This window comes from Apteryx rowi, unplaced genomic scaffold, assembly GCF_003343035.1.
Source record: "Apteryx rowi isolate R43461 unplaced genomic scaffold, aptRow1 scaffold_117, whole genome shotgun sequence".
Lineage (NCBI taxonomy): Eukaryota > Metazoa > Chordata > Aves > Apterygiformes > Apterygidae > Apteryx > Apteryx rowi.
In genome coordinates, this window is record NW_020447386.1 from 62,063 (window position 1) to 79,685 (window position 17,623).

The 17,623-nt window shown below is 37.6% G+C and overlaps 1 protein-coding gene and 1 long non-coding RNA gene across 3 annotated transcripts; one reads left to right on the top strand and one right to left on the bottom strand.

The window, feature by feature from the left end:
• Nucleotides 1-754: 754 nt before the first annotated feature.
• On the bottom strand, nucleotides 755-17,585 carry CEBPZ (CCAAT enhancer binding protein zeta). Of its 2 annotated transcripts, none has more exons than XM_026081826.1 (16): nucleotides 17,209-17,585; nucleotides 15,544-17,066; nucleotides 14,255-14,486; nucleotides 13,477-13,648; nucleotides 12,743-12,831; nucleotides 12,186-12,239; nucleotides 11,322-11,424; nucleotides 10,908-10,976; nucleotides 8,347-8,413; nucleotides 6,856-6,956; nucleotides 5,419-5,479; nucleotides 4,189-4,397; nucleotides 3,062-3,145; nucleotides 2,497-2,561; nucleotides 2,331-2,412; nucleotides 755-1,491 (listed from the first exon to the last, which is right to left on the bottom strand). In XM_026081826.1, the coding sequence occupies exons 1-16, from the start codon at nucleotides 17,359-17,361 to the stop codon at nucleotides 1,352-1,354; spliced, it is 3,204 nt and encodes a 1,067-aa protein (XP_025937611.1). In that variant the 5' UTR covers nucleotides 17,362-17,585; the 3' UTR covers nucleotides 755-1,351. The 2 variants fall into 2 exon arrangements, with proteins under 2 accessions (XP_025937611.1, XP_025937601.1); XM_026081816.1 differs by having other exon boundaries at nucleotides 2,497-2,558; nucleotides 17,209-17,584.
• Nucleotides 1,206-1,674, top strand: LOC112973684. The gene is made up of 2 exons (XR_003256047.1): nucleotides 1,206-1,298; nucleotides 1,391-1,674. It is a non-coding gene; the product is annotated as an uncharacterized LOC112973684 (long non-coding RNA).
• Nucleotides 17,586-17,623: the final 38 nt, after the last annotated feature.

Below are 17,623 nucleotides of genomic sequence, written 5' to 3' on the forward strand. Positions count from 1 at the left end.
CTAGTCTGGCTGTCCTGCCAACCCCACGGTCTGCGCTAGTCAGGAGGCACCCACTGCTGTGGCCAGGAAAGGCAGCAGAGCGCTCTTAAACCACGGGCAACTTGAATAAGAAGTTCCACCGACACTATGTCTGATTGTATCCATTGCCCCAGATTCAGAGGCAGGTGGACAGTCATGTGCTGTCTTTCTTTACATTTTTATTTAAAAATATGTAACATTCTGGAGAATAGCTGTATTGGCATGTCTCAGTAACTTGCCACTGGGTTTGCATGGTTTCTCATCCTTATTTTCAGCTCTAGTCCATACTCCTTGCATCCCTTTGCAGGGGCTTTCTTAAGCTGTAGTTCTGTGAGGTGTGGCGTGTTCATCTGACAGCTCGCTGTGCTCAGAATGAGGCTCCTTACACAGTCTCCAGTCCCTATTCCCACTATTTGCATTGTGCTGGTGCTAGCATTTACCAAATCCTTTTGATAGCCGCTGTAACTTGTTAAAATGGCATAAAGTTATCACTACAAAAAAGCATAATTTTTTTTATTTGGTTGGTGAAACTGCACACAGAAGGATTCAGTGAACACCTAAACCCACATAAAGAAAAAAAGTCATTTTGCTTTGGGTTACACTGTACCATGAGATTTGCTCAGCTTTTCATGAATCTGTTGCTTGTGTTTGGCTATCATTGTGAGGAAGCTCAGAAAACATTGTGATGATAGTGCTGCCACTTGAATAGTGAAGTTAGTGATAGAGTGCAAAAAAGTCAATTCAGATCACATTATTTAATGGTATCTGTAACTAAAAAAGCTAGAACAAACTTAGGAAAAGGTCATTTAGTTAGAAAAATAGTGCATTTAATAACTTGTTTTAAAATATGCTGGGTAGAGTAACTTTGATTCATCTTTCTTATCAGACTTCAGATACACAATGCAGAAGAGGTTTCCATCAATTCTGGAAGGTAGGTTAGTAGCTGTTGACTTCAGAAGGACGGCTAAAGTGTCTGTTGCATCTTATGTCCAAAACAGATTTTATTGTTGCAATCTCTCCTGGGGTAAGTTTTAAGCAGAAATATGTATTGTTATGTATAGGTGTGGCTGGAGTGTCAGAGAGTTGTCAGAGTCCCAGAACTAGAGGACTGTACATCCAACAAAACTAGCCTTGAAGTGGCTTACCTTCAGACATAGGCCCAAATTACAACTAACATGGATTTTCCTATTTTTCAGTTTATTACAAAAGCAATGAGTGGTCTGGAATTCATGGCATAAGGGAGAATGACCAAATGACATGGCTAAGCAGCAAGAATTAAAGTAAGAAAGACAGGGCACAATTATTGTAAAAATGTCCACTTTAAAAATGTCATTTATCTTTTTGACTTCTTGCCTTTGTACTTCTTTTTCAGCCCTTTGTGCCTGAACTGTTTCTTCTTTCTGATGATACTTTTCACATCCCTATTGTGAAGCCACTTGTCACGCTCTACTTCCCACTTGAGCTGTTTGACACCTGTAAGAGGAAAGAGGGAAGATGAGAAATAAGGAGCTGATGGATACTTCTGACAATTACTGTGAAGCGTCTGTCCTCTGACAATTATATAGAATGTGGATAAATCATGTAAAAGTTAATACTTAGCTACTGTATTTATAAATGCCAATAAAGTGCAAACTGCTGGGTTTTTTCTTGACACCAGAGGAAGCTTTTTCCATTTCATGAAGCAAACTCTACCATCACAATCTCACGGTTTAAGACTGCTCTTGAAGTTGTTTGTACTTTCTTAATGGTATACATGCTCATATAGAAGTATTCAGTGTTTTGAGTGCTGCTGTTAACATTTTTCAGTTGATACTAGCAAGACTGGTGGGGGGGGGTCTATAAATTACTTGATTATTTAATTAAATGTGAAATTTTTTTACTAGTTTTATTTCTGGGAAACTGCTTTTGCTTCACCAATTCCAATAGCTAGATATAAACAGTCATACCTTATGCCTCCTCCCTCGCAAGGGTCCAGTGCTACTACACTCTTCATCAGAGCAAAATTCATATGAAGAAGGCTTGAAAAATAACTTATTTCCTTTTTTTAATTTACAGTGCAAAAGGAGCACATTATAGTCTCTTCTTCTTGAAGCCTTATTTATTCCAGTAGTCACAGCTAAAATTAGCACTAAGCATCTCTTTTAATTGAAGAAAACTCAGTCATAACCTACTGACATTGAGCTACTACCTCTACTATGTGCTCTTTGACCTTATGTGTATTTCAGCTAAATAAGATACGTCTGAGTACAGAATCTGAAGAGAAAGGAGCTTGTCAGTGTTATAAATATACGTTCTTTGCAGCACATACTTACTTGCATTATCTCTGTTAGCCATGGCGTTCATTCCAATGTTGTCAAACTTAGACCCAGCATTTTCATCGAGCAGATAGCCAAACTTTAAAGAAAAATTTTAGTACTTTATTACTAATAAACAGGCAAAATATATATGTATGTATTTTTTTTAATTGCTCAAACTTACCTCTTCTGCAGCTGCCAGCATATTGGCATCTTTGCGCTTTCTCTTTTTTTTGGGGTTGGACCCTTCAATAAAAAAGTATTATTCTTAAAGACAGCGTTTCAAGTTCACAGTGACACTAAAACAAAAGTCTTAACATGTTTTAAAAGGTTATTTTTATTTACTAAGACCATCTAAAATAGCTGTCTTAAAAAGCTTCTTTACTCCCTTGTTTCCCTAAAAGAGGGAAAAAAATGTTTTCAAACTGGGACTAAATAGCAAAAGCCTGTGCAATACCTATTAGTAACAGATGCACACATATAAACTGCTCTGTCAGTACAACTCCATCCTTTCAAACATACCTCCTTCAATCTCCAGTCCTTTGAGAGCAGAAAGTCACTCTGAACTAGGTCATACTTTTTGGAAGTCAAGGGTAACACCACCTCCTTTTCATTTAAGGTACCCAAATCTGAACCCAAATCCAAGACTAGATAATCTACTGTACTAAACCCCTCTGATTCCAAAGTTTTCCAGACTGTGTATTTGTATTAAGCCTTCTCAAATGGAAATCATGGCAGTGTTTTCTTACCTTCAAGTGATCCTACAAAATCAATATCATTCTTTCTCTTGCCCTTTTTGCTGACAGATTTGAATTCGTTGTCATTGCTCAGGTCTGTCCAAAAAAAAAAAAAAAGTAATTCACACACCAGACATATATATTTAAAGCACACCAGACATATTTGTCATAATGGTCTGAGTTTTTACTTTATAAAAAGTTTAAATCATAGTGGACACACTCTAATTTTGATTTATTAAACCCATACAACTTGAAAGATGTTCAGTGGTGTGCCCTTCTTAATGCCTTTTTTTCCACAGCATGAGAAAGAAGTGAAATATAATACTAAGACAGATAAATATGAAGACTAATAGAACAAAAGTCTGTGTTATGTAAACTTTGAAGGTCTGCTTGGTAAGCTTGATGCAATAATAATCTTATGAAGGATTAATATATTAACAGGTAAATGAATAGTTTACCTTCTTTACCCTCAGTCATATTCCTGTGACCTTAAGTTATTAGGAGAAATACTTCATTAATCTGTGCTTCTCCAGCCACAAAGTGTTAACTGAGTAAACTGTGCCTTTCAATTGAACAGATAATAAAAACCATGAAGGTGCAGCAACCAGTTCTTATTAAGGAGTGAATAAAAATTTGGGTACACAACTTTATTACAAGAGCAAGCTGTTATGTATGAGCTACAATTTCAAAAGGTACCTCCTCTAAAAATCAAGATTAACTAGGTCTAAAGAAAAAAAAATGACCAAGTTCCAGAAATATCTTATTTTTCTCGTTAAAGTCTTTTAGTGCTTTAACATTTTAAAAGCTTTTGCCTTGTATAGCCAGCTATTTGTATATAAATCTGCTTTTATTATTGATGCTTTCAGAATGGAGAAAGCATGTCTTGTTTGCAAATTTTTAAATCGAGATGCCTAATTCCTGGTCTCACCTGAGAGCCTGAATCAAGAACTGTTATTGCTCTTAAGACTTTGTTGTCCAGAGAAGGACTTCAGCTAAGCCACTTTACTTAAAAGCCCAACTTCCCACCTAGGTAATTAAATATTAACTTAAATACAAATTTAAATATGTAATTTAGATGACCCATTTTTAAAAGCTGATGTTGCTTTCTTTTCATGTTTTGATAATAAATGTTACCTTACCTAGGCTGTTATCATCATCAGACACATCCATAAATACACCTCCTTCTTCATCAATGTCCTCTCCAAAGTCTTCCTCCATACTTCCTAAGGAGACTTCTTCATCATCCAGCTCACTGAACCCATCTTCATCATCAGAATCCTCCCAGTCCGCGTTGGATGCATCGTTTCTTTGACTTTTCTTACTGCCTATGGTTTTCTTTTTTATGTTACTAAAAATACATAACAAGCTTAGCACTCATCTGGCAAAATACTGTTTCCAGATAACATTTCTGTATCTACACTCTGTTAGAAGAGTTAAACATCATTTCAAAATACTGTAAATGTAGGCTGTCACCTAATCATGTATTTGTGGAAAATGCATTTAGGTATGTTTTCAACATGAACATATAGATTGTGTTAAAAATCCAACCATTTTAAGTTCTGGAGAGAACTGTATTCTGAAATTAATTAATTAATAGAAATGTTCTGTATTTTATCTCCTAAGTGCCTGTGTTCCTTTTCAGAAAGCCTTTTCTGTAAAACACACACAAACTGCTGGTATATCCCTAGCAACTCTACTAAATGAGGAAATTAGACTTTTTTTTTTTTTTAATTAAAGAAGGGAAACATGGTTCTTGATTTGTCTCCTCTTTGCTACTTTTTTACTCCAGTCTGGCTCACAAAAATGTTCAGGTTTCACTGAAAGTTTAATTCTCCATTCCCCTCTAAAAAAAGTTTCTGTGTTGATTTTAAAGCTGTACTCCAGATATTTTAAACAAAAAGGAAGGTACTTAATCATTAATGGAACTGCTGACTTACTGAGAATTGTGCTCTATGACTCAGGATTCCATAAAGTATTCACTGAGTTAGGTCCAGTTACAACCTATGAACTGCTTAAAGCAGCAGTGCCATTATGCCTCATCCTGTTTACCTTTTTTGCTTGGTAACTCCCAAACAGAAACCTGAGACAGTGAAAAACAGGTAAGATAGGGACTTTGCTTATTGAGTCACTGCACTGTATAAATAAAATACTACAAGTCTCACACTTCAAGCCAGCAGATTGTAAACACCATGGGATCAGAAGGCTCCACTGTGGGGGAGGTAAAGGAGCAGTACGCAGCATTAACTGTTGTTGCCCTTTTTTGCAAAGTGGCACTCTGGGTGTTTTTGAAAAAGGTCTATCCAATTTGGAGAGTAAAATTCTATAGGGTATCAAAACAGTAGAGTGAAAGAACAGATTCAAAGTCTTACCCAGCAAAATCAAGATCATCCTGGCCAACATCAATGGCACTATCAGCAGCTTCAAATGTATCTGAGGGGAAAAAAAAAAGAAAAAAGATTTTGTTTTTCAATTACTACAAGACACATTCAAACAAAAAAACTATGAAGTCATGGCAAATTTTATTATTTTTAGGTGTCCATTTCATGAACAGTTTATGTGACCTGCCTGAGTAACAAAGGACCCTAGTACAGAGGTTCATACCTATGAACCCTGGTACAGAGGCTCGTACCTGGCCAGAAACAAATGATGTGGGAAGCAGCTGGGGAAACACACAGATGCCCAGTGATGCCAACCTGCCTGGGATGTGTGATATCAAAAGTCTCAAGCCCKTGCTCCAAGTCAGGTACAAAGGCTCAATTAGGATACCCCAAGCAAGAGCCATATCAGCTAATCTGTGTGTTAATTCTTCACTATAATCCAGCGGAAAAGCAAGCAGATGTGAGGGTGAAAGCTCCTATCTTCTCTGATTCGTTTAGCAATGAATTTTATATAAAAAGAGCAAACAAAAATTGAAAAACTACAACTGTTCTGTTTCAAAGAGTTAAAGGTAATATTAAAGGGTCCTTAATTTAGGCTTCTAAATTTATGGAGCAAATTCTCAGAGACTGTAAATTTATTAGAAATACTAACAATAGAAAGACAAACATGATTAGTAAAGCAGTTGCAGATTCTTGTCATAATGAAGACTATATTAACTGTGTCATTAATGAACAACCCTCCTACAGGAGTTAAAACTTACCTAAAACATTCTACGAAACAGTATTGAGATCTAACTGGATTTTTTTGGACAAATATTGCATAAGTAAAATATGAAATCATAAAATAATGTAAGTTTTAGGGTACAAAAATTCAGATTCTGGAACAAATCATACACTAATTCAAAAGCAAATAAAGTACATGCCACAGGAAGAGCTAAGACTACTGCAGAAGTTTGCCAAGGATGTAACTGAATAAATAATGCATTTCTTGAGGTTAGGAATGATGACAGAAACTATAAAGAAGATTTAAAAAGACCAAGTAGTAAAGAAAGAATAAAAGTGTTACATACTGCTAGAAGAAGTTATTTAACTAACAGATTACATTAGGAAAGGAACAACGATGCACGAACTGCCACTCATGAATTTATGTTCAAAATTACAGAATTTCCATCTGTTAGAAAAGCTCTCAACTAAAGTAGCAAGAGGGAAGTCTGGTTTCAAGGTGGCCTTCCAGTTAGCCTATGTAAGGGAAGAGTATGTTGGCTACAGTAACATAGGATGGGAATTGAAGAACCAGTTCTCTTCATCTCCATGTTTCTATATTTGGTTCTTTTACATTTTCMATTTTATTTAAAAAAAGCTGTATTCCTATATTTGCAAAAGCAGGAAATATTGAGATTGTTATTGCAAGGAAAAACATGGCCTTACCCAGTGCTCTTTCAAATTCATCATCATCTACATCTTCCACACTTTCTTCATCTTCCTGACGCTTTTGTTTTTCTCTCCCTTTATCAAACTTTGTATAAAATCTGAAATAAGTAACATATTGCTCTCACACACAAGATTACATCTGATGTTTCATGTGACAAATAAAAAAAATGCAGATTATCTGTTTCACATGTAATTTTGCCAGTTGAAAAGTATAAGTTAATGGTTTCAGACATATCCCAAATCAGAGATTTTCTTCTTCATTTTACAAAGAAGTACTAGCCACCGATGTAATTTAAACCAAAGAAATTTCACAAAGGTGATAGATATCATTTTCAACACAGTGAATTCATAAAAGGACACCAGAGAGATGTGAAAATCCACCTTATATCAGTAAAGAAAGGTCAAGTCCAACCTGAATCTAATTAAAAGGGGGAAAAAAAAAAAAGGTTCACCATTAAACTCTCCCCCACAGCTCCACTCCTATGTATGTTTAGTTTAATCTATTGAGCCATTTTAAACCATTTCTCTCTCCTTTATTTCATGTTAAGTAATCACAAAGCACAGAAGGCAAATTTGATCACATACAGGGGCACAAGTGTACTGTACTTTTTTAAGCAAGTCTTTAAAGGTGTAATCTCAGTTACAATCATTGTCAATGTAACATACTGTTAACTTTTCAGACAGACACATGTTTTTAAACTATTTGTTCTTTACTTTCAGAATTCTGTCCACAGATAATTTAAAATGTTAGAGGAAACTGCATACCTTTGCTGCAACATAGTTTGGAAAACCTATTTAATTAACAGGAAAGAGGGTATACTTCACAGTTTGGTTAATACAAATGTCATACTCCCATTAAGCTGTTACTTCAGATTTTTTAAAAAGCTCCAACATCAATTAGTATCTTAAAAAAACTAAGTGAATTTCAACACTGGTGTCTGTAGGAGACACTCACAAACAAACAATTTTTAATTTAATAAGAGGAAACTTTTGCAAAATGTGCCAATTCAAATATTGCAACTGCATTTTTATACCATAATCCAAAAAAGAAAACAACTAAATGGAAAGAACCATGAAAAATTAAAAAAAAAATTTTTTTAATGTTGTTCCATTTAATAAACTTTGATACTAGTAGCATAAGCAAGGTATATGCCAGCTGACTGAAATCCACTTCTGACGCATAAGAATTACAACACACAAGACATTCATGATCATCCAGCGTTTAAGGTCTCTCCATTAAAATGTCAACTTACACGATGTATAGATCACAAACACTGATTGTCTTTCTTTGTAAGCACCATCCTTTCCTAGGCACTTCTGACAAATTTTGAAATTACGTTCTGTGAAAAGTGCTATCATTACAAGTCACTCAAATTAATCAAAATTTGCAGACACTTGGAACACCAAACAGTATTTATAAAATGTATTTTTGATGGCACTGCATACAAAAATAACACCTACAATGAATGTTCACAAATATTTCATTACCTGTGGAAAAACACTTCATCCACTGGGATTGTGCTTTCATCTCTGGCACRGAATTCCCTACTGTTGACTGCAAAAAACAAGCAGAACTGATTTTACCTCAAGCTGAACATCATTATGTTATTCTTTTAAATTGTGCTACACAGACAGAAGTACATTGACAGCCAGTGTCACAATCTAAGTGAGCTCATCGCTCAGTGTATATGCTGATATTAAGGAGTGACAATAACTCAAGAGATTTAGCCCTAATCAGGTTCTAATATACACCAGCAAGGCMAGTTTTGCAACCACCTCCACCACAGATGCATGTTTTAACAAAAAGAAATTAAGAAATAAGGTAAGCTAGCTCTCATCCACTGAAATCCTGGAACCTCTTCTGCCTGGCACTCCCAGCAATAGGACAGTTCCTAGGAGAAATGCTTTTCAGCAGCTGCAAGGCAGGGCCATAGCACCAGAGGCCAGTTAAGCATGCTGGAAAAGGAAATCAAATCTCATAGTGCCTGCATTTCCAGGGAACCRAGGTAAACTGACACTGCAGCAGCTGATTGAGCAGATTAGTGATAAAGTTCCCTGCAGAGAAGCTTTTCACTCTGACACCCTCCTCTTCCTTCACCCACCTCAAAAGTAAATCAAAGAAGAAATAGCTATTTCCAATCTCAGGGGGGCACAAATTAGAGTATTTTGTAACTGATAAGCATCCAGGTTTCTCAAAACAGAGCAAAACACAATCACAGAAGAGGACTGTTTGAATGACTAGTAGAAGGTACCACAGGATTTGTAATCTCAATTCTCTAAACCTCAGCAGAGTCCAGCTATATACAACATGTACAGATTCTTGTATCCATATTAATATATCCAGTTCTTTTGGATGTTTTATTTGTAAAACACTTAACTTCCTTAATTCTAGCTTTAAATGATCAGTCTGTTCCTTCAGCTCAGAATAACCTAAAGAATTCAATAAACAAATGGTTYCTTCAAATGTATTCCAGGTAAAAATTCCTACTTTAAGCTCCGATAGCCATAAAACCACGTGTATGAAAAGTACATCAGCTATTCTGAAATTACTATCACCTCAGTGTAACAGATCAGACCTAAAGTTATAGGATGCACATCCCTGGGAATGTTACAGAGATTCCACCAAGGAAGATGGAAACTCTCCTGTCCTCGCACAGCACAAATACAGATTTATTCTGAATGGAGAAGAGGATTTGAACTATAATTGCCAGATATCAATTTTCATTAGCACATATTAATTTAAGCTAAAAAGATAAAGATTATTAGGTCTGATCTTTTACCCTGATTTTTTAACTATGGGTTTTTACCACCAAATCCTGCCCTTAATCACTGGAAGGAGTTAGACTACACAAAAGCCAGCCTATTTCTGGAAGCAGGAAGATACTCACCAAAATAATAGTGCCACAGATACCTTATACTAATCCTAACAATAGCGGCAGATGTGGCACTGCATGAACTAATCCATATCATTTAATGAAAGAGCTTAATGTGGTTTAAATCATTATATAAAACTATTTTCTGAGATTTTTAAGTCACTTTTCAGTAATGTTAAGCAGAATAAATGTGGTTATATGATAGCTTGGGAACAGAAACAAGAACATTAACTAGAGATCAGCATACATGTTAAAGATTTTCACATAATTTAGATAATAAGAACTTTAAAAAGCAGTATTTGTAATATTAGGATGTTAAACATAAGAACGACATGTTTGTGAGCAGAAAATTTAATTAGTATTTTGTAAATAAACCTCCCTCTGACACTAATACCCTACAAATTACTCTTCTACCTAGAAATAACACTAGCTGGAAGAAATTCTACGGGGGTTTTTTGCCTTTTTTAAGTGGTGTTACATTGCCAGCTACAAGCAAATTTGCAACAAGATTCTAAACCTTTTATATAAGATTGCAAATATATTCTGACCAGGGAGTGTATTTTACTTTAGGGGGGAACGTAAAGAAAGATAATTGAACTTGAGAGAAGGTGCAGGAAGCACATGCAGGTAGGAGCAACAAAAGCATTACAAACAACAAGGCATGCTATTTTCAACAGCTCTGTCCTTTGCTACTATACATTTCCTAATGGGATGGCTAAACAGAGGGTGTGACCTTGATGATGCACTGCCTAAGAAAAAGGAATCACTATGGTAGAAAGAAACTGACAATTAGTGAAAAAAGGGTGGGGGGGGGAGATGTTAAAAGGATTTGGTGTACTAAGCCAAGCGCAACAGTAGACACTGAAGTGCTTTCCTACTCAAGAATGAAGAAAATAATGATTGAGGTAACTGACTTTCTCTATATCCCTTGTTCTTATGGTGGTTTAATGAATCCGAAGTTTCAGCTGTGGCAATTCCATGCACCTATTATACAAGAAGTTTAGACCTGATCCTGAATGTAAGACAAAACCAGTGCACTCGTGATGAACAGGACTTTATTTGTTCTTTTTTTATTGCTAACAGAAATAGCATACCCAGTGTAGAGGATGGATAACCACAACAAACACCTACATTTCCTTAGCCATCTTAATTGTAACGGAAAAGGGCCTGACTTACCTGCAAGACTCTGCACGTCTTTCATAAACTGTTTCTTCTTCGGCTGCATTACCACACTGCTGGTGTTCTCTGTAGCAGAACATAAATTAGAAATAAACTGTAGCAGAACATAAATTAAACTGTATTATTAGCCTTTACAGTAAATTCTCCTATCACTTTGCTTATTCCTGGTAAGTGAGCAGTTTCTGTACTGTGGGCGTGAGAGGCCCAGGAAGTAGATCAGCAGGTGGTCCTAAGTCACAGACATCTCTTCTACAGCCCTGCGAACCGATTCCTCTCCTCCTCTGTTACACCATGTCCATCCCCCAATACATGACAGGCACAAACAGTTACTTGGCAGCCTGAGAGGAGTCTGGTCACCACAGTGTATCAATAATCAAGACTGAATGCTTATAAGCACAGAGAAGTTCACACCTTTGCCTTTATGGAGTTTGGGATTTCTGTACACAAAGCGGTCCAAGAATCTCATTAATGTGAAATCCTGTAAAGGGTCACCTGAGTACTGAATATGATTTCCCTGAAAGAATAAAAAAGCAAAAAATTTAAGGTCCTCATTTTAAACTAGATAGCAACTAAACACAGAGTTAGGGGGCCCAAACATACAGTACAAGAATGATATTAAACCATGCTTTAGAAGAGAGAGAGTTATTTCATCATATAAGCCTTACAGGTTAATACACTCTTGCACAGGTTTTTACAGTTGGAATTTCAGTATTTTCTTAACTCAAAAACACCCCTCTCACTTTGATTCAAATGTGATAAACTGCCTTGTAATGTACTGAGCTAGCAGACAATAAAAATTCTAATTGACAAAGAGATTCATTGTTTGCAGCCAGGCAGTCTATACCTACCACTACTTGGATAATATATAGTCAAGTGAAAACAAAATTCTTTTAAGTGCATAATTGTATATGTTTGAGTAGTTTTATGGCATGATACCAAATCACTACTAAAAAAGCATTTGTTCCAACAGCATAGTTCGCTACATAAAAAAAACACTTTAAATAAAAAGATACACCAAAACTCTAAAACAATTTTAAGAAACATGAAATAACCAGGTTTCTACAAAGTTAGCTATTTCTGTAAGCAGTCCAATTTAGATAAAATGTTTCAATTCCATGAAAAACTTGGGATTTGAGTGTACGTTACTCACCATGTTGCAGAGTTTCTAGTTATCTGCAGAGTGCAAGGAGGCTTTACAACGTATTTTTAAAAATGGCAAAATACAACTAATATAAAAATCAAAGTTCCAAACTGCAGATTGGTAAAAGCACTTACTTCTAGAATTGTTTTTGCAAAGAGGGCCACAGATGGATGAAAATGTTCAGAAAGCTGAAAAACATACATCACTTTTTTATTCCTATTTTAAAAATACAAGCAATCATGATTCATGTTGTCTTATCAGACTCCTGGAAACAACAGTATGCTTTCAGATCACTCTATGACTCACCACACAAAGTGCAGACACATGAAGTAATGCAAAGCTGATCTGCTCTTCCCTCAAACTGAAGAGCTTCAATAGTTCTAGTCTTTTGTTTGCGTTAACTAAATACATCCTCACTTTAACAATTTTAACACTAAAAAGCCTTCTTGATACAAAGCTAAGATCTAAAAGCCAAAAAAGATTATTGTTCAAATCTCCACTTAAAAATTCCTATTCCTTACCCCTGAATATCACTGTTATATGAATCCTTTATGAGCTGAACAACGTGTTCTCTAACCTTTCTGTTATTTCACCCAGGTAGCTACCTCAAGAATAACCAAGCTTGTTTTGTTCTTTCAATACAAGGAGCATACTAAGAAATACAGGAAACAGCAATATAAGAATACTTCACCTTCTTCAGCTCCCAAAGGCTTGTACTTTCAGCACCACAATACAAAGGACTTCGGTGCAAAGGATCATATGAAACTCCACTCTTTCTGCCTGGGTTGGGAAGAAGATGAAAAAAACAACTTTTAAATTTCCCCAAGCTGCTCTATGGGAGTATTATTTTCATTTCAGCATGACARTAACACTGCCCACCATTTTCAGCTGGACAGGCCAGAGATCCATATAGTAGCAAGGGTTATATTCAATAGCTCTTCCCCAGTGTATGATCACGCACACAGGTGAGTTCCTACATGCTTCAAAAGAAGCCCTTGAAAAGACCTGCTCTCTTCTAAAAGGTCCTCACGAGAGAGTGAAGCTAGAAGCAGGTTCAAAGCTAGATGAGTTGTTCTAGCAAGCTTCACAAGCAAATGAGTAATTAGACATCCTAGGCCTGGCTACATCACTCTGAAGATGTCTGAACTTGGAAGCAGAAATTTCCAAGCCAGTTTACGTAGCTTAATGGGTTTGTGACTACATAGTAAAGTGAATTAACTAGAAGATTAATACAGCCTCCTCATCGCTGCTGAGCTAACAGATAGAGGAAGAAAAACAATTCAGATTGATTCATTTGAATCAGATTTCAATTTGGAAAACTTTAAAATAATGTTTTAATCCCTTAATTTTCAGCAAGTCTTGATCAACACATTACTGTTACTGAATGTTGGCACTTGATTGGATTAGATTTTCTTGCTAATTTACCTCCCATATTCAGATGATGCACCCATGAGGATGCTGAATTTGGACCATTTGTTCTGGCAGAATTTTCTGGTGTGCTGCTTCCTTCCCCTTCTTCTTTATCTGTATCCACAAACTTTTCCTCATTCTCTTCAGCTTCTTCTTGATCATTAAAGCATTCTTCTTCATCAGACTCCTAAATAACAAAATGTTAGTGAACAGCTTTTCCAGTTTTATTATGATTTGTTAGAAGAATGTACATATTTCTGAAGAGGCAGCATACAAGAACATATATAAACAATGGCCATTGTTTAAACCATACAGGTTTTTAGCCTTGATACAGGACTTAAAATTGAACTTTATGACTTATATCACACAAGAGTAACGGTCCCTCCACACTTGAAAAAAGAAAAAACAATCCAATACTATTTAATTATACTTCGAACTGCAGACAGAAGAAACAAGCATGTTTTGATAAAGCTTCTGGGACAATAAAAATGTTTAGCTACTTATTTAAACAACATTTTGCAAAATAATCCCCTCTCCATGAATGGAGTCCATGAGATCTGCTAAGAATGCTTACCACAACCTCTCTATGCAGATTTTTAGTATAGTTTAAATTGTTCAAGTGCTGTCTCCTATTATGCATCCAAATATTCGTAAACCCTCGTAAAAATTCACTTTAAAAGCTGTCCTTTCCAGGCATAAGAATTACTTGCACAGAGAAACAGGTAGGGATAGATTTTTATGAAATTAGAAGCTGTTAGTGGAAGCTCAATGAAATAAAGAAATCACGTTGTACCACATGATCCTGTAACTGGACCCTCAACCCTGATTTTACTTTCAGAAGCTCAGACAGAAGGTACAGGGTTCCACAAATAAAGGGTGGCATTTGTCCACAAGTGACTTGAAGTAACCTCTTCACAAAGGCCTTCACTCGTCGTAACACCACGTCAGCCTTCAGAGACTTATAGACAAGATTAAGAAACATGGATGGCTTTGAGCAAGTTGCTAAACCAGGATCTAGCAGCTTCCTGCAGAAAACACAGGAGAAAACATTTTGATTTTCATAATGCACATAGGAGAACAACTGCTATTAACAATAGTCACCTAAATTTTTCAAAGTGGTATCTAAAAGACTAGTTATAGTTTGTTCTCCAATAAACCCAAAACACTATGATCAACCCTGAAATGTCAACAGCAATGTAGTATTGATAGAGGTGAAATACAGAAAATGGGAAAAAAAAAAAACTCTATCAGCAGATAGAAAAATTGTAGGAAAATATAAAGAAACTGAGTTCAATTGAAAAAAGTTTCAAAACTGAAGACATTGAAAGTGAGAAACCAATTTGATCTATTCAGACTTCCTAAATAAATAAATAAATAAATAAGGGTTAGCACCAGAATGTTTCACAGTCAGACCTGACATATTCGTTGGCCAGCCCAATTTCTACTTCAATTTTTTTTCCAGACTACSAGGCATAGGAAGGCTCCTAAATATATTGCATGTTCTGATGGGAACAAGAGTTTACTTTTAAAAACATCGACTTCTCTTTTGTCAACTAAATAGAAGCCTATAAGGATCCTATCAAGATTCCCAGCAATCAGCTGGGGCAAAAAGGAGATTCTTTTTGCAACACAAGGCTTTCTGATCCTACAAATTAAATTATTTAAACATTCTGTGGACATTTTTTTTTCCTCTTCATGAAAAAATGTGTACAAGGTTTTAGGCTATTATGTATCTAAAATATAAACTATCTATAAAAGTGACTTCAGAAATAGTGGTTATCAATTAGTTTCAAAATACATCTGGAATTAAAACATGCCACMAGAAAACAATGCAAAGAATGAGATCTAATTGTTGCGTTCTCAGGACCTATCATTACCATTTGTTTTATCCCCATGTTAAGTGCARGAAAACATTTACATTTTCTTCTAAGTCACATGAAACATCAGAAATTTTTATGTAAGGAAGATATGAAACTTCAAGACGTTAAAAGCAAAATAAGTGTTTCTACAACATTACTTTAAATTAACAGTGACTACTTCATAAAACAAAACTYATATCACAAATCCAAACCCATCACTTACTTGTAAAGTGCTGCATAATACCTATCCGATACAGTCTGCTGAGAGTCCATTACTTGAAAAAGTAACATCAGGGCCTGAACACTGGTACTGAAGTTCACAAGATGCAGAACTTTAAATAAAGTGTTCATTTGTTCTTTCACTTTCTCATCACCAGTCTCAGCATACGGGTAAGCTCTGTTTACTCCACTTAGAAGAGCACTGAGCATTTTGGATTCAACATCTTTTTTTTTAATGCAGTTCCGAAAAAAGCAGAAATACAAAGTTATCAGTTTGTTAGCCAATGCAGTTTCTTCATGACTGAGGACCATCTGATTTAAAAAACAAATAGCATAATATTGAGTTTTCACACTAATGTTTGACCGGTACAAAAGCCTCTCCACCTCATTGCACACTACTCCTTTCATGTTCGGATGTTTGTGAAGTAACATCTCTAGAAGATAAGAGGCTTTGGTGGCTATTTTATTCTGAGGGTCACCCAGTTTATTTACCAGCTGAACAAGCAGAACTTTCTCCTGTTCAGGCTTGTTACAGAGAAGTTCATGAGCAACAGCCAGTGCTCGGGCTTTTGTTGCTGTCAGAGAATCATGACTCAATGTTTCTAACACTTGCACAAATTCTGCCACCTGTAGTTTCAGCTGATGCTCAAAGTACCACAGTATCAGTCGTCTGTCTCTCGAATCCCTGTTGCCACTTGACATCTTTTCTATGTTGTTAAAAGGATGCTGTGAAAAAGACCATAGTTTACGATTGTCTGGTAACAGATCTGATATGAGAAGCTCCTTGAAAGTATCCAAAGCCATAAGGCTCTGTTGCCTGCTGCCTTTCTTCTTTATGAGGTTTACCAAGTTCTCAACAAACTGAAGACTGTGGACAGCACTGTCCTGAATGAGAAGGGTCATAGCTGCCATCCTGTCAGCTAAGGTACCTGATGACACAACAGTTTTCATCCATGCAGAAGAGGCCCCCTTCTGATAATTTGTCTTATTCTTATACAAATCTGCCTCATGTTGGTACAGCTTTTGGGCCAAGGCCTTATACTTGGACAGAAGTGCCTGATTTTGTTGTTCAGAAGAGAATTCACTGGTGTATTCTAGATCATACCATTTGCTCCCTGGATTGATCAGTAACACTTGCCTAGCACGAAATTCAAAATCTTCTTCCTGACGCTCTTTCTTTACTGAAAGGTGTTGGTCCTGATTGCAAACAGCTTGTTTTTTCTTGCTGTCTTTCCCACTGCTTATTTGTTCTTTAACTTTATTCTCTTTTTTCCCTTCTAACGAAGGAGCGCTAATTTCCTTCTTGCTTTTCTCTTTCTTTGGGAACCTCTCTTTTTTCTCGCTGCTACCGCCACCGCCGCCGTCGTCATCCTCCGCCACGAGGCAACTTTCCGCGTACTTGCCCAGTCCCAGGGAGGTCACGAACGCCTCCAGCTCCCCGGCCTTCAGGTCGTCGATCGCGCCTCTCTTCCCTCCGTCCACCACCTCCTCCGCCTCGTCCACGGCGCACAGCATAAGGTAGTCTTGCTGCGGGCGACAGCGCGCGGCCGTTACGCGCAGGCCCGGCGCGGCCAACGGCCGCAGCCAACGGCCGCTGCCGCACGCCCCCCCCCCCCGAGTCCCGGGCGCCATGTGCTCCCGCTCCGCCCGTCCCCCGCCTCCCCCTTACCTTGGTGCCGCCGAGGCGCAGCACCTCATCCAGCGTGAAGCCGTCGGCGTCCCCATCTTCATCCTCCTCCTCCTCCTCGTCGCCATCGTCCTCGCTGTCGCCGCCGCCCGCCTCCCGCGGGTCGCTCACGCCGAAGTCCCAGAGCGCCGCCATCGCCGCCCCGCCGGATGCCGCCGCGCGCGTTTCCGGCCCCGCAGGACGGCGAGGGCGCAGGTCCTGCAAGGGACATAGAGAGCGGGCGTCGCCGGAGGGAAGCAGGCGGAGAGGGCGCGGAGCTCCTTGAAGCAAACGGATTCGGTGCAGCTCGTTTCTTCGGCCCTGCGCTCCCGCCACAGCTTCGCCTCGGCCCRCCCTCAGGCCGGGGGAGGCGGCGTGGAGCGGCCAGGACCCGCGGCGGAGGCCGGGGCTCTCTGCG